The sequence below is a fragment of the Etheostoma spectabile genome, chromosome 6 (assembly GCF_008692095.1).
Source record: "Etheostoma spectabile isolate EspeVRDwgs_2016 chromosome 6, UIUC_Espe_1.0, whole genome shotgun sequence".
NCBI lineage: Eukaryota > Metazoa > Chordata > Actinopteri > Perciformes > Percidae > Etheostoma > Etheostoma spectabile.
In genome coordinates this window covers 20,124,489-20,146,964 of record NC_045738.1, presented here as the reverse complement: position 1 = coordinate 20,146,964, position 22,476 = coordinate 20,124,489, and the positions used below count along the sequence as shown (strand labels likewise).

Genomic DNA, 22,476 nt, shown 5'->3' with positions numbered 1-22,476 from the left:
ACTGTGTGTTACCATAGACTGTATATTACGGTCTATGTGTGTTACCAACATTGTCTTAACTTACTCATATTTCACCATAAAGTGCAATATTGCCCAAATGTTGGAATAGGTTAACAAATGCAATAGTTGTATTTGACAATATACAAGCTGTAGTCGTGTTAAAACGTGTAAGTTTTTCGTGCATAAACATTAATTTCAGAAACACTGCTACTTTAGTAACGTTGGTCGTTGGTGCAGTAAAGACAGCTGTCCGCCAGGGGGCGCTGTTTTGCGGGGAACGGGGTTTTCAGCTGTTTTCCGGTGACAGCAAGGGGGATGACAACATCATCCACAGTCACGGCCCTTCCTCCATTCAAGCCGACTGCAAAACATCGACAAAAAGTAAGGGTTTCTCTCATATCAGCATCTCTCCCTCGCACACGAGGCATTTTTATTTGTGGAGAGTAAAAACAAAAACCAGGAAGCAAGCCCATTTGTTTTATTGTAAACCATTCTTGGCTATGTTTTCCCAAGCTAAGTTAGCTCACCTAGCCCTCAAGCTAACGTCAGTTTCTGCATTACACCTGCGTAGTTTGACACTTTTAAGAAGTCTACCAGGTGAGTCGCTGGCTTCTCCCAGACTATAACGTGATAATAACTCCCCTGACGAATTAATAAAGCCATATTTGGCTTACCTAAAGCTGAGTTAGTGTGGAACTAGCTTGAGTTGTACTTTATTGTGGTGTTGTGGACTGTGTTACCAGAGGTATTAATGCTAGCCTGTCTGCTCTGCTCTGTTGTTCACTGCAGGAAGCGGTCTGCCATTGGAATTCGGAGTCTGTCTTTGGGGAATTTATTCTTTATGTCCCACTGGGAGCTAGAGCAACATGGCAGATGACAAGGACGTGTTGAGAGACGTGTGGTTCGGCCGGATCCCCACCTGCTTCATTCTGAACCAGGATGAGGTTACTGAGAGAGAGGCCGAGCCCTACTATGTAAGTGCAGTTGCTCTCTGACTTATAGCCACACGCCCTGAGGCCAGAGCTAACTTTTTGCCTGCCACTCATGTTAAGACTCTCACCTCCATACTTTACTGGAAGCCCCATCTGAGCCTACAGCTCTGTATTTCACACCAGTATATAAGGATGACTACATAGACATACCAGATGACTTCATGTTGAGCATATCACAAAACACTGTGTCCTTTACTTTTTGTCAGCAGATGAAAAGTCACTTCTGCTGAGAAAATATACAAAGAATGTTATCATTCAATAACTCAATTTGAATTGATACTGGCTTGAGCCTAGAAGCTTCTCCTGAGCTTCAATTCCTCAATTCCGGCCTGGTGTGTGTGCTACCTTCTACCCAACTTCAACATGGAGAAAAGGCTGTTACTTGAGTCGTTTGGATCTTTAATGATTCTCCTACCCTTTATCTTGCCACGCCTGGTGTAAAAATCCTTTAAACATGGTAGGACACAATCTATTGTATGTACAGCCGGCCAGCCCCGTATTTGCTGTTCCTGCTACTGTACCAGGCAGTGATGTTCCCTGTCAGGGCGCTCTCAGTGATGTGGGAGTAGAAATTCCTCAGTATTTAAGGGGATACCCGGATCATTGTCAATTCATTTATCATATCATTGCTCTCAATGCACACTGTCTTCATCAGTCTGGTAGCTGCTCATCTTAAATAGTGGTCGACTGGCTGGAAGAGAAAGGGGCTCTTCACTCAAGGCTATACCCACACAGTACTCCGTTGTACTTTAAGAGCTGTAGCCTCTAAAACTATGGTCAGACAAGAAAAAGGGATCATCTGTGTTTTGTTTTTTTTGCCTTACAGGGTGTTTAAAGCACACTGTAGATTATGTGCACCTCAAAATGTAAGATGCATGTTGTAAGCTATGTAAATCCCATGCAGAGACTGAAAAAACTAAAGACAGCAAAAGAGAAAGTTCAATTTCAATTCAATTGCATTTACTGTATATAGCGCCAAATCACAAAAACCGTTATCTCATTGCACTTTTCATAAAAGAGCAGGTTTAGACCGTACTCTGTGATGTTATTTACAGAAACCCAACAATTCCCACCAAGAACAAGCACTAGGCGACAGAGGCAAGGAAAAACTTCCTTTTAAGAGGCAGAAACCTCGAGCAGAACCACGGCTCAGGGTGGGGGGGGGCATCTGACTTGCCCGGCTGGGGGTGAGAAAAGGGGACAGAGACAGACAGAGAGAGAGAGAGAGACAGAGAGAGAGAGAGAGACAGAGACAGACATGGAGAACTGTAGCAGAGGGTGCCGAGCAGGAACATGGAGGCAGCAGGTGACTCCAACCACAGATCCAGACTCCACAGATCCAGAGCCAGAAACACCTGCAGGAAGCGAAAGGAGGAGATTGGAGAGGGGCGAGAGACCACAAGACTAGGGGGGCGAGAAAGTACAAGACTCCGGGAAAGGGAAGAAGTTGAGTTAGTAACATGCATTAATGGGATGAGGTTGCAAGTTGACGGTCTTGCCTCAGCATCATTCTCATTTTATACTGTATAAACACATTAAACACAGCCACTTCCACTGCTTGCAGCTCTCTACCACAGTGATGTAAGCACTTAATGATAGCATGCCAAGAGTCTCTTTTTATGTAATACTTGATCATTCTTATCTTTTTCTCTCCTCTTGGCTCTCTTAGCTGTTGTTACCCAGGGTTAGCTACTTGACTCTGGTTACAGACAAGGTGAAGAAACACTTCCACAAAGTGGTGAGGACCGATGACGTGGAGGAGATGTGGTTGGAGTACGAGGGGACGCCGCTGAAATGGTGAGAGAACTGTAGTTAGATGAAGTGATTTTGTGTTACCGTGTGTCCTTGGTCGTATTGTTTGGTGGTATGAATGCCAAATACATGTAAGAGGAGCAGGTAAGTGTCATTTTATTTCTCAGATCTCATTTTCTTCTTATCATGAATATACATATATTTTTAATTTGTCTTGTTCTTGTAGAAATGTACTCCCAGTAAAATGCTTTTGGGCATTATAAAATGTGCACCATATTACAACTAGCACCATCAGCAGGAACCTGGCTCATTGCTGTGTGTTGTGTTTGTGCGTCAGCTTGAAAATAAATATAGTTTCTATTTCCCCAAACGTTCAAACTCATTTTCATGAGGCATTTCATACTCTCCACCTTGTTTGTGTACCTTGTTATATTGCCTCACGTACACATCCGCAATCTCCATCAAATGCCACACACAATCAGAATCATAACTCATCAACTGGTGTTAACCATGGGCACCAAGTTAGTTTCTTTTCTGCCTGTCTGGTGAGATCAGCAGTACAGCCAGCAGGCACAACATTTAGCCACAAGGTGTCAGTATTGCAACACAGATGATGAAGAGCCGGGTCTACTGTAGCATCACTTTACCACTTGTCTACTGTATATCCTTGACTCTCCACTTCCGGGATTGCTCCGGTGCTGCAGGAAATTTCGCCGGATGCATGTATTTTCCGTTTCCTTCCTCTTTCTTTGTGTTGGAATTTTAAACGCTGTGTATTTATGAGGACTATTTGTGACTGGTCTTCAGATCTCTGCAGGGTAAATAGAGACAGCTAGCCAGACTACCTGTCGAATCTGAGTTTTCTCTTGCACAACTATTTTGCAGTGGTTCTTTGGGGAGCTTAGCGCTGCCCATGGCGATTCTGATTGGTTTAAAGAAATGCCATTAAACCAGAGCATTTTTTTCATCCCATCCCATCCCGAATGCTATGTGGAGTAGCCAGACCACCATCAGTGCACTTTGGAGGAGGTTGATATATGTTAGTGTTGATAGTCATTCAATTGGATGTTTCATCCACTCAAATGTGAGGTTCTGCAGATTTTATTTTCTTATTGGTAATTGCATATTATTATTCATTGTAAATGTAACACCTTTTTTAAGACATTATTTAAAGGTCTGGTAACTAATAATGGGCCTTAGTTAGGTTTGATATTTCTTAAATTACAGATTTTGTATAAATTGGCTTGTTGGCTTCAGTGGAACTAGACCTAAATGACTAACATTGTAAGTGAGTGTGATTGACCATGAAAATACACTCATCTGATTTGAGGCTGTGATAAGAAACGCATGAAATCCCTGTTGACTGAAACACAGGAAGTGACAAACAGAAACGTTGGAGTGAAATGTAAACTGACCGCTGAAGTGTACACACAGCATCCAGAGAAACAAACATCGAAAGATAACAAAAAACTGACGTCAAATTTGTTGGCTGCTCATTATAAGTCCCTTAATAATTTCAAGACCGTTGCTACAAAATGTTTTTTTTGTTGTTGTAATTTTAGGTCATATTGTTTTGAAAGCACTCCTAAACACAGTGTTTAGGAGTAAGACATTTCATATGGATGTCATATGTTGTTGTCAGTCCCTAAATGGCTGATACAAAACAGGCGAGGCATCTTGTACTGAAAGTAACATTATTCCCTGTTTGTGTTTCCTGGTTGCAGGCACTATCCAATTGGAGTTCTGTTTGACCTCCATGCGTCCAACACTGTCTTACCTTGGAGCATCACTGTGCACTTTAAGGTAAAAATCAACCAGAGTGTGTGTGTTCATGTACAGTATCCACTATACTGTGTCTGTCTTTATATTCTGTCTGTAAATTTTGTATATTTTGTGTTAAACTGTATTCTAAACTTAAGAAAAAGAGAAGATGTTTAGTGCCGTTAGTAAGTATTTGTATGTAAACAATGAAACAAATGACACATGTACTCTAAGATTTGAATTTGTAGCTCATTAAATGTTTTGGTTCAGTCTTAATGCTTCAGTTAGCAGCTCATAAAAAGTTAGCAACTAGAAAGTGGAACACCTGGCGGCTAAAAAGCCAGATATTTCCCTCAAGAGTTGGTGCAGACCAAAACAGAGTAGAAAAAGAGTGAATATTGGGCATTATATTACATATACATTATTAAGTGAATACAAATACAACTCCATTAAATGGTAATGGTGCTCTGTGTCTGCTACAGTGGATGTGTGAATAAACAAGTGTTTGTCAGCCAGCTTGCTGTGAAGCTCTTCCTTCCCCCTAGTGGCCAAAAAACAACAGAGAATGCAGCTTAAAATAAAATGTTTCTCTTGTGCATGTGTCAGAATTTTCCAGATCGTGACCTGCTCCATTGTCCCTCCAACTCGGTGATCGAGGCTCACTTCATGTCCAGCATCAAGGAGGCCGACGCTCTCAAGCACAAGAGCCAAGTCGTCAACGACATGCAGAAGAAAGACCACAAACAGCTGTGGATGGGCCTGCAGAACGGTGACACACACACACACACACACACACACACACACACACACACACACACACACATCCACCCACACACTTCACAGAAGAAAGACCACAAGCAGCTGTCGGGGAAGTGACACACATTCACCATTAACACTTAGATGCACATATGTTGTCTCCTGTAGCTCGCACACTTTTACGCAGATTTACACACACACACACCACACCCACCACACACACCCACACACAACACACACACACACACACACAGTTTGTGCAATCACATTTAATGTTATTAGCTAGCACACACAAATATTTTTTAATTAATTTATTCATGTGTAGGTGTGGTGCTTCGGCGAGACAAAGAATACAACCAAATAGACTTCCCCTCTTTTTCTTGTTTCCTTGTATACACACACACCCACACAACACACCCACCACACACACACACACACCACACACACACACACACACACACACACACACACACACACACACACATCTGCCTTTATTCTGATAGCAGTCTTTGAAGCTTCAACTTCCAAAACGTCTCCCACCTAAAAACTCCCACCAGCTTCCCTTTCCGTTTCCACCCATCTGTCCAGACAGGTTGATTTCTTATTGGCTGTTAGTTGTGATTGTGGTGGTTTTGTGTAGGTGAAGCTGGGGCAGTGGGGCTGAAGCGTTTGTAGCTTGTGATATGGGAGTAGGAGCTGGGGGGGGGGGGAGGTTCTGGAGTGTGTGGGGTAGATTCCCAAGTTTGGGGTTTGAGCTTGTCTTTGAAAAGAAAAACTCAATGCGTGGTGTGAGATTCTTGGTATCTCTGCAGGTCAAATTGATCAAACACAACAATGATAAACACTTTGGTCACCAGTCGCTGCGCTCTGGGTCACTTCGTTATAAATATGTCACCTTGTTTTGATCTATAATTGTCATGCTTCTCCTTCTTTTGAGTGTGTAACTATTAGCACAAAGTAACTCTAGTTTCTGTTAAATTATGTTATCTGTAGGTTTACAACTCAACTTATTCTCAATATCAATTAATCTGTTGGTTACTTTTGCGAATAACCAATCAGTAATTTAGTCTATTAAATGTAAAAATTGTGAAAAAATACTCGTCAGTTCAGTTCGCCTTCAAATGTCTTCTGTTTTGGGTCCAAACTATGAAGCAAAACATGTGTTCAATTTAAAATGATGTTAAATGGAAAAAAAGCTTAAGCTGGAACCTGCAAATATTTGACATTTTTGCTTGATTAAATCACTCAAACAACATTCAAAATAGTTACAGATTCAGTATCTGTCGATGGACAAACTGATTTATTATTTACTCTTTTTGTTCTAATTATAAATATACTAAATTTAAATAATAAGAAACTACAAAGACCAAAACCACTTGTTTTAAAACTGAATTATCCAATGTTTAAAGAACAAGCCACATAACAGGCCTGCTGTTATTATAATGTCATCAGCACTCCTACATGCATAAAGGCCTCAAATTGACACATATTGTTATTACCCTGTATTTGTTTGTGTGGTAGAGTGTGTTCAAATACCTAAAACGGTGCATTTGCTGTTATCACATTAAGACAGACATTGTGACACACATTTCTCATCTCTTTAGTTCTGTTAAGCTGCTGTTTGTGAAAGTAAAGATAAATAGATAGATAGATAAGATCTTTCACAACAACAAAGTTGACAGGAAGGTCAACTTAAAGCAGTGCAATGCAAATAACGGCCAGGAAACTAACAGGAGATAATTGCTGCTTAGAACCTAATTGTCTGAAACTTAACTGTCAAAACTGAGAGTGTGTTGAACAGGTTTGCAGACAAGAGCACAGAACTTCAGCTGCTTATCTCTCGTCCACTTTCCCCCTGAGAAAGCAATGGCACAGCTTAATACAAGAAAGGAAAACATGTTACTTTAGGAGACTAATGGATGATTCTGTGAACTGTTTGGGAAAGTTCAGGTTGTGAGTCCCACTGTCAAGCTATTTGTAATTACATTAAACAGAGAATTCCAAGGAACTAATCAAACACAAGGAGGTGGTCTCACCTTTTACACCTGAAAGTGAGAGATGAAACCCTTTCGAAACCAAAACTTTCACGTCCAAAAGAGACCAGAAACAGAGAGAGAAACAGGGATGGCTCGTACTTTCATCCAGTAGAGAGAAAACAGAAAAGCTTTCAGAAGGTTAATGTGAAAGCGAGAGACGAGGGAGACGGAGGTTTTGAAACCAACACATGCTGGGTGGAATCATTTTTGATGATGAAGGGCCGTCCTGTAACCAGAGGACCAAGGTTCAAGTTTCTGTGTTAGGGCGTTTTCACAGCGACAGCCTTTAGTTCGGTTGAATTGAACCAGAGTTCTGTTGCCACGCTGGTGAGAACGCGGCGATCGAACTCTGCTGCGCACCAAAAGCGGAACACACAAGCGTACCGAGACCTGCTTGAAGAGGTGGTCTCGGTACGCTTTCAATCCAACTCTGCAGCGGTTTATTTGTGGTGAGAACGTGATCCGTACTCGAACCGCAACTATACAAACTCTGCCAGTCTAAGCTAATGTCTCCTGTTGTCAGGTAGCTTAGCAATCTGAGCTAATGTCTCCTGTAGTCAAGTGCGTTTAGCAACCGGCAATGCAGCAGAGCAGCAAACTGTAGCAGCTTGCAGTGTTTCAGAAAAAAACTCAAGCTCTCCATCCTTCACTCGTATCTCCGTGGTCAAACCAGCTGCCGCTAAAATTGGAGACGGACGCCGGCAGAGCGAAGTCTCGGGGACCAGAGCAGACGTAGTAACATCTCTTGCGAAACAATGTCTGATATTTTTAATTAAAATTAGCTGGTTTGATCACTAGATCACAACACAGGAGCTTCTTCCTGTATTTACTTTCTTGCTCCCGCCCCCAGAAATAGTCAACCAATAAGAGGAGTGAACGTTCTTGCCTGATTTGTAATGACGCTTTTGGTATGCTTGGATTTTTCCAGGTGTGAAATCAAACCAAACCGACCGAGGGCAAATCACTAACTCACCAACTAATTTGGACAAAAGCAAACAGACTACAGCCCTCGTTAAGGACACTGACACAAAGAATCAAAGAATAGGTAAACAAGACTGTGGGTACGCAATCTGCGCAGGCAGCACAGATCGCGTACCCACAGTCTTGTTCACCGTTATCGTTGATAATCCTGTTTTACGACGATTTCAGCTGCACGATCTGTTCCACGGCCTAATACCTTACAGCAATGGGGAGTGTGGAGGAAGCTGAAGGTTTGCAGTGACAGAAAGACTTTATTCCACATGTAAAACACAAAATGGTGTATGTTCATGTAACATGCAACAAGTCCTTTATTATTTTGGATCGGCAACCACGTAAACGCCTCATAATGCATTTCATAAGCTACATGTAAAAACATCACAACATCCCCACACTACATGCCCCAACAATAACACTGTCGCCAAGGCGTAGTACACCGACGTCGATATGCGGTTTTGGATCAGTGACAATAAGTACTTAATTAAAATACCTTTATAAAACAGACCCGCCGTGAACTGCAGAACTAATAACATAAAATGTAAATGCCGCCAGTTGTGCCATCTGGCATCTGGTGTTATAACGCATGTGTGATACAAATAGTGTAGGGAAACCGTCATGTTTTGTAACATGCATTCATATGCATGCGCATATCGGATCACGTAGGCAGCACAGATTACGACAAAGACAACAAATTGTTTAGCACTTCACTGCTTTTGATACACTGTGCTATAAACACATTTACATTGGTACCAATGACATTGAATCGCATTGAAGTGAAAGTATCACATAAGTTCTGTGGAAGATAAGCGAAATATTCTTCGTCTGTCTTGTCTTATATTACTTATAAACGGAAAATCCAATTGACAGATGACGGTGTTAAAATGCAGCCATTTTCCAGGCTGCAAAAAAGAAGGATTTTGAATATACTATCAAATCAACATGTCTAATCATTGGGACATTTTACAACTGCTGACCTGTGTGTGTTTGTGTTGTCACAGATAAGTTTGACCAGTTCTGGGCCATGAACAGGAAGCTGATGGAATATCCCAGCGAGGAGGGAGGCTTCAGATACATCCCCTTCAGGATATACCAGGTAACACACACACACACACACACACACACACACACACACACACACACACACACACACACACACACACACACACACACACACACACACACACACACACACACACACACACACACACACACCAAGCAACACACACACACCAAGCAACGATTTTATATCTTTCTTAATTTTGAGTCTTTGGACTCTGGAAAGTAAAGTTGAAGTTTGCCAGTCAGCCTAGTAGATGTTGCCAGATGACTTCACCTCCATCCAGACACTGGCTCACTTTGTCTAGTGAGTTACTACCCTTTCTACAGACAACAGGCTATTTCAAATAGGCAGCTGGAAGGTAAAAAAAAGTGATGAAAAGCACTTTTTTTTCTTCCTTCTTCTTCAGGTGTATAATAACCCAGGTCATCATTCCTGTTAAGCTTATGAACCACAATAGGTACATTTTCCCACACACACACGCCTGCAGACAAAATATCAGTAAAACATTTCATCACTTCAGTCAGTTTTTCTCCGCAACTGCAGAGTCATGTTACCGGTATGTTACATCACAGTTCATGCAGAAAAAAAACCTACTCTGTGTTTATGCCTGCCAAACCTAACACCCATTTTGAAAGATTAGTCAGCTATTTTATTTAAAAGTAATTCCTAGTTCTTTACATGAAAAGAAAGCCATAGATTAACCAAGCTTGAAAGTTTAATCAGACTTGCTTTTTTTCGATGCAAATCTTTCAATTTCTTCCTAATTTTTATACAAAACATTCAGAGAAACATTCATTATGTATATTTACTTGTAAATGCTTCTCGTAAAAACATTTGGTTGTTTTTGTGACCTCCTATACAATAATCAGTCTCTAAATCAATCAAACAAAGATCAAGAATAACAACTGTGAGTCATGTGTTGGACCCTGCTTTGCCCTGGTGCTTTTTGGAGCTTATTCATCCGTTCCTGTACATTTGATAACTGTGACTCTCCCTTTGTTTTGTGTAATTCCACTGAAACGATGAGGAGCCGATGGGTTAGCCTCAGGACTCTGAGGAGGCGTAGGCAGACATGCAGCCTCAGGTCGGATGTTTCCGCCTACACGGCTTTATCCTGACTCAGGTGAAAATGCCCTTTTGAAAAACAAAAACGAAAGAAGAAGGGATGAATAAGCAACTGATTCTAGCCTGGGAAACATCAGCGAGCCAGACAGAGGGGGAAAGGTGCCACGCTTTGATGCAAGTGTTGGGGGGGGTTTCTATGCAGATTAGGAAAGGCTGGTAAGGTGCGGAGGACAGTTCTTGAATTGCACAGAATGGCTGACAAAGTTGTTTTTTTTCCCCAACAAAATTTTGGCATTGTGAAGGAATAATCTAGCAACAGTGTAATACAACGCAACTTAAATTCATTTTAGTCCTACTGGACACTGAAGAGTCTCGTCCAATCCAGTGTAGGAAACGAAGATTTGGAAAACATCTGGATCTTTGCAACAAAAACATGTTGACAGTCTGCTTTGCGTCTAGTGGCTCAATGTGCGTGCATTTAGCCTTGATCTCAAATCACAGCAAACAGAAATGCCTCCTTACTGTCACTGAGTCGTGATAAGAAATTAAACATAAGGGGCCTGTCAAGACAAGTTTAGAAAAATAAGCAGAGTAGAAAATAGATCTGGCTTTAAATGATAGGAGTGTCACCTTGTGAAATAGAAAGAGATTTGTAGATGTTAGGAACAGAACAGGACTTCAGTGTAATGGTTAGTTGCAACATTCCTATTTTTCTGTCCTATCTGCTGTGACTGCTGGTAATTTCCCACTGTGATGATTTATCATTGAGCGTGAACGTTTTTTAATGAGACCGGCTTGGCTCCACATATGGCTGCAGTTAACTTTTGTGCAACAATGGGGGCGGGAGTACAGCTGTCAATCACTGTCAACGCTGAGTGTTTTGGATCCAATTTCAAAAACTCATAAATGCTTTTGTTTTTACTTTCACATCTTCAGCGCGTAAATAAACCATTTTACACTAAGACAAAAACATTCTTGTGTTTGGTTATAAAACAGAACTCTTTAAAGTGGCAGACTGAAACATGCAGTCTCACCAACACGACCCGCCCTCTCAGACATGCACTTGTTGCAGCTGTAGAACTGTGTAACTGCAGGCGGGTAGAAGAAACCCAGACCGTGCCAGTTTGGGGTGTTTTTCGTGGCTGAATTGAAAGTTTCCACGACCATTTATGAGCTCAGTTGGTTTCGTGACAATTGGAGCATCAAAGTCTGTTACAACCCCACTCTGTGATTTCCAAACATATTGGAGAAAATAAGCATCATTCCTGAAGAGTCTGGTTTCAGAGATGGTGTGGTTTTCATCTCACTCACTGCGAAATATTTACAAGCAAAGAAGGCCTGAAGTGTAAACTAAATCTGTTCATTATGATCTTAAAAATACTCTACAGCAGTTTTTGTGGCACTTTACGACCACTTTCACTGTCCCAAAATGCCTTATGAGTGTCCACAGAAGTTTTGGATTTGCATGTACCAATTTAACTTTGTGAGCACTATCTTAATATTACCAATAGCAATGATGAAGACCCAGTTTTGTAATAATCTGGACTGATATGTTAGGGCTGCACATCACATTAAATCAAGAGTTCTCAGTAGGGATTGACCCATATATATTTTTTTTTTTTCCCCCCCATCAACTTTAGCCGATGACCGAAACAGGTTGCCGATATCGCTTTTGCTCCATCAATTTACATCATAAATATGACACAATAATAACAAATGTCACAAGTCTCATTTTAAAAATGGAACATTAATTGAACTTAAAACAAAAAATTAACAAATAAACAAGTAAAAAAAGAGTTATGTGCTGAAAATGTTGAAAAGCATAATTACAATTCTGAAAATAAATTCTAAAAATAATTATTTAAGCATAAATGAAATAATTACACTATTGCACACAGTTGCAACAAGCAAGCAGCATAATAAAGTCTGCACTGTAATATACTTAATTTTACAAGTAACCAACTGTTTACTTGGGGTGGGGGTGGGGAAATCTATACCGTATAGTGTTGCAATATTTTGAATGGCAGTACTGTAATGATACACAGGCGGCAAGTATCGATCCTTTATTATATATGTGTTGGTCAGTTTGTCTGATTGACAATCCCATTTTACAGAAATAAAATTGAAGTGAGGTCAACAAACAGAAATGTATCTTTTCAGATAAAACAGATGTTGACAAAGTTTCCTTTTGGGGACGTCATTTGAAATTGGGAAAAATTAGAAGTTGTAAAAAAAGGTTATAAATTGCAATATATCGCAAATATTGCAATATGTTTAAAATCGCAATAATGTCATATCGTGGCATAAGTTCGGTGGTGATTCCTAACCCTACTACTTACAACCAAAAAGTAGCCAATGAAATGAAGTGCTGAAAAATTGAAACCATGGCATGGTCTTAAATTACAAATCGAGCACTCTCATATATCGCTGTGATGCACACACACACACACACACACACACACACACACACACACACACACCTGTGTGGTTGCTGACGCTGACTGAAAAACCTAACCACCATTGAACTGGTTTGACAATGATACATGTCAGCAAGCGGCTCTAAACACAAGTAAGGCATACAAGGTGGACTTATGTCTGGTACATGACAAACCTTAACACAGATTTATATTCAACAACTTATAAAACATATCTCTCATCATTGAAGGTATTCTTGAGAGGGGAGGGGCTGCCGATACACGTATACGTGTATACTCATAAAAACGCGAATATCAGCCCAATATATCGGCCGGCTGATAAATCGGTTGATCACTAGTTCTGAGTTCAGTATGTAAATGTGTAGGAAACCTTTTGGAGATTATGTCGTTGCTAAGGTGAAACTCCAGCGTTTTGTTAGCCAGAGTTGCTGTGACAAGACGAAACACGCCATAACAAAGGAAGAAAATAGATTGAAGAGATGAAAAAAGGTGCAGAAACGCTGAGAAGAACAAAGCTCTTTAGCACTCCAAAGTCACTGTGGTGACTTAACAGGAGAAGAAAGATCCCCCCTCCCACACACACACACACACACACACACACACACACGCTCAGAGTCCTTCAAAGCCAGATTGTGGTCTTTAGTGTAAATAACATGTGCTGTGTTTGATGCAGACAGAATTAATGACAACGCTCGGTCCAAATAACAGAGGGCTCATTTCCGTCTGGCCTGGACTCCTCATGGAGACACCTCATGGGCATGGACGACACATTTGTGTGCGTGCGTGCGTGCGTGCGTGCGTGCGTGCGTGCGTGCGTGTCCGTCCAATGGCCTGACCTAAAAGTAACTCAACCATCTTTTTATGGCCTGATATGAATTTTAGATGTTCTTATTTATATCCAACTCTATTTTTATATATATATATATATATATATATATATATACACACACACACACACACACACACACACACACACACACACACACACACACATATACATATATCCGTGCCATTGAACTTTTCCTTATATGTACACCTGTGTTTTAGTGTAGTGTGAGTTTGTGTGTGCACATGTTCATCTCTCTTTGCAAGCTTATGTCTGTGTGCTGGCCATTTCATATTTTTTATTTATATATATATATATATATATATATATATATATGCTTTGTCATTTCAATTCTTTTTTTATTTGAGCCCTTTGCTTTTGTGTTTGTGCGCATCGGCCCACCGCGCCCTTGGCTCCGTCTGGCGGTGAGACCTGTTTGGCTGCCGGCCTATCTTCCTGCTCCAGCAGCGACGCCACTCTGTGATTCAAAGAGCCAGAGGGGGGAGAGACCGTCTCGCTGCGCGGAAAGTGAAAATTACTATCCTTCTTTTAAAGACCGCTTACATTGTTGCTCTACAGGTACAGCTCTCTGTTCTCGTGCCGTGACTCAGTGCTTACTTGCTAACCCTCAATGCAATAGCAGGCAGTCCACCTCCAGCCGCCTTGGTGTTGTGGTGTTGCGGAAGCTGCCTGCTTCAAAGAATTCAGGTTTATTACCTCCAAGGTATCTTGTAATGGGTGACTGAGACGAGGGGGAAGTGGTGACTACACAGACAATTACAAAACATGGGAAACAGTTCAAGCCCAAGACAACAGGTGATATGCCTGTTGTAGTGGGGAAGAATGCCCTGGGGCCTTTACAGTAATAGTGTCTGACAGAACTATGACTGGCAATGGAAAAACATTTAAATTTTGTAATAAGTCTGCTGCTGCCAAACCGCTCAAAGGATTCCAGCTTTAGATTTCTATGTTGTGGTGTTGTGAAACCTAGCTGATCTGCACAGTCATTCGTGATCATGTGATAATTAATTCTGTATCTTTGGATTGTTGCATTTTTGTTCACCCAAGGTACAATTTCTCTTATCTTTTCCTTCTAGTGGTATGTAGTCAACAAATCCAACCATCAGCTTTTGGTTGCTGAAAGTTAAAGAAAATATGGTTGCCGTTTTTAGTTACCTTATATTTTGAGTAATTAAGATATTATGCATTTATACATGTCAGCTTAATAAGGAAAATGTCACAGAAAAGATCCAAAAAGTTACAAATATCCTTTTTTGTTCAAGTTCACTTGCTTCTTTGTCAGTTGAATCAATTTGAACTTCTGTTAACGGGTCGAATGTTTTACCAAACAGTCAAACAATTTAATTTGCTTCACATTTTTCTCCATACCATATGCATGGGTGCATATGCACACATGCATATCCAATGCTGTCAACAGATTTCATAGAAACTACAGTATTTCTTTGGTAGAAAGTAGTATTGAGTGTTGATGCGGAGGCACATATCTCAGAGACACGGATATCTGAAAACCTGGGTAGATAAAACCAAACTCTCTGCATGACTACTATAGGTAAGGAAATAGCAGTATTTTCATGAAAACATCCTCATAAACTGGATGGTGCCAAAAAGAGCAAGTTAAAGCATCAGAAGTGATGACGAATATAAATCATTCCGCCAACCTGATGCAGCTGAGAGATTCTGATTAGCGAGATGAATGGTGAAGTACAAGAGATCAACCTAGTGTGCAACACTTGAGCCATGAATCATTTAGAATTCAATTCAGTGCCCCTTGATGGAGTTCCTCCTCTACAGGTGTGCATTTCAAGTTCTGAGAAAATGAAGACTGCTTAAAATGAGGTTAGAATTTTAATTTACGAATGGTGTCAGAGTTCAGTGGAAACGCTTTCTCTCACCCCTCTCTATTCGAGGAAATAGAGAGGGGATTGACTGTGCTGGGCATCCGTCCATTGTTTTACCATCAATTAGGCAGATTGAAACCCCTCCATCAATTAGGCGACGTCTTAAGTTGCGCTGCTCTTTTCACTCAACGAGAGCGAGCCATATCTTTTCGCCTCAGTCCTAATGACACCTCGCTGTCTTTGTGTTACCATGTGCTGCTGTGCCAGCTAAGGTGTCACACCAGGTGAAAAGAAAGTGTCTACGTCCAAGCATTATCACGCTACTCGAGGGATCAATAGCACCTTCTTTATGTGGTGACCAGCTCAATTATTCATGGCTGGCTACTTAAAAATGCAATGAAGTAGCTGTCACTTAGCGCACTCTCTCTGCTCTGGTTCTGGCCGAGGATCCCGCACGAAACGCCGTGCTTCCTGTCAGTGACTCAATCTTTCTGTGTAACCTGAGCACCGGCTTCGCACCTCCACTGCCACCTTCGTCTTGCTGATTCACGCCTGGCTCCGTGGTGTGTAGTTACCGCTCGGTTACTCGATCCCTGTCCTCGCCGGTTTCCTTTTCACAGCTCCATGATTAGGGCCTCATTGTGTGTCAGACTCTCCGTTTGACACCTCAGGTTGGGTATCTTCCTGCACCACGTTTGTCCCCTTGTTCTATACTCCTCAGTGAATAGAGCAAGACGTTGCGACCTTTGATCGAACGAGGGCTGGCCGATAAATTCATACTTTTTTTCCCACTTTCAGTGCAATCAAATGGTAATGATATGATTAAATTCTCTTCTGTAATATTGAAAAGTCTGTTATATCAGTGATTCAAGGAAAATTGTATTGAAAGAATTACAAAATTCATAATTTCTTTCTGTGAATACTGGTCTCAGGTAATGCAATGATTGTATCTGGCTAACGCCGTCCTTGTCTAGGTTGAAAAGAGTAATACAGTTTGCCGTCTATACAGTTTATGGTTTGGACAGGACCCTTCGTGTTATTCTATTATAATCCTCATTGTTAAACAACACAAGGTGATTGGTTGATGTCTTTATTCGCGGTGCAAAAGCATAGAAAAATCGACCTTGTTTTGAAAAGAAATCACGCTGCTTTATCGCCGGGTAATATTTGCGTTCTTTGTGAGAGTAACAAAACAAAAACAACTGTTCAAAAAAACACATTGAAGTGGAAAAAAAATCGTACAAAATGAAAACTGTAAAAGCCTCACCAATGAATCACCATTCATTGCGTTGGACATCAATTTGATTAGTTTATATGTGATGTTCTTATATATGTACTTTATTTATCACATTGTGATATATATCAATATCGGAAAACAATGGTATTTGGACTGCAACTAATGATGAAGTAACAGTTAAAAAAGTACTCAGTTTCTAATGATATGAGAGAAGGGTTTGGGGCCAAACCCTAACTCTAAACCTTATTGACAATATCAATGACCAAATGTCCCAGCCCACTACTCCTGCTGATTCCACAAATTAAAACCTCTTCAGTCAAAGAAACAATAATCCACAATTAGTGAAATAGACTTGTGTCATGTTGATAATGCACATGCTCCTGAGTCGCTATGGCACATAGATCTACTGAATTAAAGTGCTTGAATAACGATTTATCAAAAAACATTATAAAGAACCGCCTGACAACTCCAGGATGGTGCCATCGACGGGCGCCTTGTCTCCTGCCCTGAGGACAAAGGTCACCCGGTAACCAGAACTACTGAATTTTTAACTCTGAAGTAATAGCAAGGCCCTTGACAACAAAGAACATACCTGCTGATGTATCAGAATCGGCTTCATGAACTGGATTAACAGAAGGTAACAGGGCAACATAAAGCACGTCAAATTGAGTCACATGAGTTGGAAACAATAACCCTAATATTCTGTTGCCAACTGCGCCTTAGACTTTATCGTATTTACCCGTAGGAGGTGTTGAGCATTTATGATATCAAATATGCTCTCCGTTTTACTTGTATTTCAAAATGCCTCAGCGTTAATGGACTTACGGGCAGGTTAAGGGCAGTCACGTTATAGTCAGGGTGTAAGTTGGATCGCCTTCAGTACATGCATGTTTTGTTCATAAGCTTTCTGCAGAGCCCCAAACTGAAGTAACTGGTTGCTACCAATGGATCATAGGTGTAGGTGTGCACAACAGGAAAACTGTGTGGTTGTAGGCGTATGCTGGGAAAAGCATTGCAAGCTGGCAGGGGGTAGTCTGTCAATGGAATAGTCGGCATAACGTTGTGTGAGTTCAGTTCCTGTGTTCAAACCCGCACAATGTGTTGTTGAGATTGTTTGTCTGCTCCTCCATAAACCTCTGTGACTTACAGTTACCCATGCTTTAGTTTTTGTGTATCTTGACAGAAGTGTAATTCTCAGTTAGACATCCCCTGAAATCTGCCAATGATAATTCAATTATTTATATTTTATTAAAAAAAGGTTTTGAAGAGTTTCACATAGATAGACAGAGTGTGGCAGACATCTCTTTGGTCAGGCTTGTCTACAGAGCCACCACAGTTCTCAAGATTCCTCTTCCATTTTAACTATTGTAACAGCCTGAACTTAAATTTCAAATGGTCCACCAACCTGAAGTTTATTATTCATAATATGTGAGATAATCGGATCGAACAAAACATACTGCCTCTGTCTTTTAACACTCTTGTTTCAAAGTCCATTACCAGCTCTGGACATAGTTTACTGGATTTCTGTCTGGTGTCTGGAGGTGATTTCCCACCATGTTTCCCGCATCTCTCACACATGGTATGTTTTGGAAACAGGGTTGCAGATCAGAGCTGCAACAGTCATGTGGATGTTTTCTGCACACGTCACTTATGTTTAGCTGTTCCATCATGACTTTGTCAGTTTACATTTTAGGCATTTAGCGGTCGCTCCTACGCGGAGTGATTTGCGTTGTGGTAAGCAGTAGGATACGCTTCGCTTCCTTGATCATTGCCATGATAAGTTACTAATTGTCAGGAGGTCGCAGGTCAGGGATTCGTCATTGTGACAGAGTGCCTTTGATTTTCAGAGCTGATAGCATTAAATAATGCAGATACTTCTAGGGACCGAAATGTCCCAAAAGTACACTGCAAAAAAAAAAAAACTCAGTCAACTGTCTGACTGATGATTTGAATCTTTATCCTTCACGGGGCAGCTCTACAATAGACAAAGTAACATATTATGGTTTATTAAATTTATGGTATATTATGGTTTAGGTGTTTTTAGTCCGTTTAGAAGCTGATTTTTTCTCCCATACCTTAAGCGTAACTCTCGCCAAAATGCAACCTAGGGTCTTTTTGTGTTATAAAAGCATAATTAGGACATAAGCACCACTTTTTTGAAGTCGAGCATTGAGAACATTGTTTGTGCGTGTTCACACAGTTTACTAAAAAAGGTTTTAACTCACTGTAGCTCATGTTTTTCCGGTTGCTGTTTATTGAGCCAGTCAAAAATAGTCGAGGTAGGAGAGTACAGATGGAAAGCTCCGAAAGCTTAGTTCCATATAAATGCATGGATAATTTGTTGTTTTGACGTTAGTGAAATACAATTTTGACCTTGTAGTTGAAAAAGGAGCCTCATATAAGCATGACATTTCCTCATATGAGGAGATCAACTCTTTCTGACTGGGAAAATGTTGGATAGCGTAAACAACTACTGCTAACGTGAGTTGTGAGTTCTTTTTAGTAAACTCTGAACACAAACAACGTTCTTAATGCTCGAGTTCATGTGTAGAGCCCCTGGAGAGACTTGGAGCCTTCTTAGTGTTTTAAAAATAGCTTTTTTGACGCAAGCATAAAAGTGACCCTAACTCTCCCATTCAAAAAGCCATTTGACTGAAAATGAGAATACGGTATATGTTAAAAGTGGTGCTTCTGTCCTAAATAATCTTTTAAACAAAGGTTTGACTCGAGTATGCATTAAGCAGCAGTTAATAACTTCCAGATGGATTCTGATCAGTAAAACATGTCAGTGTCACACGTAACATATGTTGAAATAGTTCAGATTGCTAAATATCACATTCTGAGCAGTCGGGCTCATCACAACACTACATTCCCAGCTAAGCAGACAGTTCATTCACAGCATTTACGTGCATAGTGGGGTGGATTTTTCCAACTATATTCATCACCTTAAAATTTCCCCCTTAATGTTACTTCACATGCAAGTGTCCCATTTACCAGATATTCTGAATATACCGGAGTCTTGTAGCATCCTCTGATTCACACATCGGTTTAATTCAGCCTCAAGGCAAGGCAAGGCAGCTTTATTTGTATAGCACTTCAGCATTTCAGCAACAGGACAATTCAAAGTGCTTTACACAAAAACAGTTAAAAAATAAATACAGGTAAAACACAAGAATAAAAGTTACAGTGCAGTAAAAGAAATTAAACGTGAAAGAAATTAACAACCATTTAAAGAAAGGCAACATCAAAAAAAAGGTCTTCGGCCGTGATTTAAAAGAACTGAGAGTTGCAGCGGACCTCCAGTTCTCTGGGAGTTTATTCCAGATATGAGGAGCATAGAAACTGAAAGCTGCTTCCCCCTGTTTAGTTTTGACTCCGGGGACAGAAAGTAGACCTGTCCCAGATGACCTGAGAGGTCTGGGGGGGTCATAGTGTAGTAGCAGATCAGAAATGTATTTTGGTCCTAAACCGTTAAGGGATTTATAAACTAGCAAGAGTACTTTGAAATCAATTCTTTGAGACACAGGAAGCCAGTGTAAAGAGTTCAGAACTGGAGTGATGTGATCCAGTCTCTTGGTCTTAGTGAGGACCCGAGCAGCAGCGTTCTGAATCAGCTGTAGCTGTCTGATAGATCAAGTATTTGGTGTCTTTGGACTTGCTTTACTGCATGCTGGATGCACTATGTTTTTATATTTGTGTTGCCTTGCTTGTTAATTTGGCTTGCTCCGATTTGTTTCAGACGATGAGTGACAGGCCGTTCATCCAGAAACTGTTTCGCCCCGTTTCACCCGAAGGCAACATGCACACCCTTGGTGACCTGCTGAAAGAGATGTGCCCAGCTGCTTTACCAAACGACGGTAGGTCTGCATACACTGTGTGCACACACACAGGGACAAGGAGGATCAAAGTATCACATCTTCATTTATTTTTTTGATAGTGAATAGCATAATCCTTTGTAAGATCTCCCTCTGATCACAGGTTATATCAACCCCACTAACAAATAAGTCTAAGTCATGCTAGACATTACTCTTTCACATTATTACATTACTTAAGATTTCCTTGTCAAATGTAAGCCCTGTTATCTTCCAGAAGGGAGAGAAGAAAAGAAGCACCTCTCCCCTGAGGGTATTTTTTTATTTACCGTACACAGCCGCACGAGACATGTCAGAGATCCCTTCTCTCGAATAATGAGCAAAAATAGAATGATGCATTACAGTGAATGTTTATATACGTATGTATGATGCAATTTTCTGAACTTACCAGTTCTACTAGCTGATCTAATATTTTCCTCTACCCACTTAGTCATTATGTCCACATTACTGATGATTATTGATCACAAATGTCATTGTGAAAATATTTTGTGAATGCTTCAATTGTCAACCCTACAATATCATCGCAATATTAATATTTAGGTATTTGGTCAAAAATATCATGATATTGGATTTTCTCCATTTCTCCAGCTCCATGTGGCCAAACCTTAAAATATACTTGCCAGCAGGTTTGGCATACAAGACCTGTGTGCACTCGTGGCATACAGTTGAGTAGCAGCTGTGGCGGAGGTGTGGTGATAATGAGAATGAGAGAGAGAGAGAGAGAGAGAGAGAGAGAGAGAGAGAGAGAGAGAGAGAGAGAGAGAGAGAAGAGAGAGAGAGAGAGAGAGAGAGAGAGAGAGAGATCGAGAGAGAGAGAGAGAGAGAGAAGAGAGAGAGAGAGAGAGAGAGAGAGACTAAACAGGCAGTGTCTGCAGAGGAGGAGAGAGGAAGTAGATAAGGAGACAATAGTGTGTTAGGACAGAGGACCCGCAGGAGACTCACCTGCACGGGGTAGACAGAACCATTAATACCCCCCCCCCCCCGCCTGCTCCTCAGTCCGTCTCACAGTCACTCTCATTTTATCACCGGCATCATCCTAGCTGTTTACATCGCTTTTAGATAATCATTGGTTTGGTTTTTTTTTAAATCTCAAAAATATTGAAAGTCCCACGAAATATTACAAATCTCTTAAATGCTTTTGTTGGAGGCATTATTGTTATATGGTGATGTGTTGCTTCCAGTGTTGGATTAATTCTGATCAGGGTAAGCTACCAAGCGTTAGCTGTGTCCCAATTCCATACCACACACTAATAATAAACAGTAGGTACTAAAATACGCCACGTTTTGTTGTATACTTTTTCGGACTTAGCAGAAATGAACAACTGCGTCGGTCTTAAAATAGCAAAGACACTTGCGTCGGGTGCGAGATAAAGCCCTCAGAGTCATTAGGTGTAGACACAGATATCCTCTTTCTGTCTCTTCCTCTTTTCCTGTTTCTTTTTCCCCCTATAGTTTACCTGATCTAAGACTCTTATTTTCCTCTTTGATCCTCTATATCTCTCTCTCAGGTGTAGCCTTCAACATCTTCCCTGTCTGCTGTAGTCGTCTTTCATGTCTTTGACGTTAAATCTCTGCTTTTCTCTGCTCTCCTCCCTCCCAGTGGAGTCTGCCTGACTGCCTGGCTGATCAAGGTGAAAGTGGCCCTTTTGTCTCTTGTCGTTTGTTTGGTTTCCACCTCTTCCTCGGCTGGTAGATGAGTCGGATGATAGCCAGAGATTATGGCGGCGTGTTTTGGTTTAGAGAGACCGGGACGTGTGTTCAGCGACTGGGCGGGACGGTGGTGTTTGGGAGGGGGGAGGGAGGGGGGGGTTTGCTGGTAGTATTGTTCAAGAGTTCAGAGGACTTTT

General features: G+C 41.0%; 1 protein-coding gene across 1 annotated transcript in view; it reads left to right on the top strand.

Moving 5' to 3' along the window:
- The first annotated feature begins 123 nt into the window (after window positions 1–123).
- The window catches only part of atg5 (ATG5 autophagy related 5 homolog (S. cerevisiae)), a 33,189-nt gene continuing 10,836 nt past the window's right edge, over window positions 124–22,476 (top strand). The window contains exons 1-7 of the mRNA XM_032519049.1: window positions 124–381; window positions 790–974; window positions 2,662–2,789; window positions 4,469–4,547; window positions 5,112–5,274; window positions 9,274–9,368; window positions 20,497–20,614. Coding sequence (XP_032374940.1) covers window positions 867–974; window positions 2,662–2,789; window positions 4,469–4,547; window positions 5,112–5,274; window positions 9,274–9,368; window positions 20,497–20,614 — 691 coding nt within the window. The 5' untranslated portion in view covers window positions 124–381; window positions 790–866. The remainder of the gene's footprint in view (window positions 382–789; window positions 975–2,661; window positions 2,790–4,468; window positions 4,548–5,111; window positions 5,275–9,273; window positions 9,369–20,496; window positions 20,615–22,476) is intronic.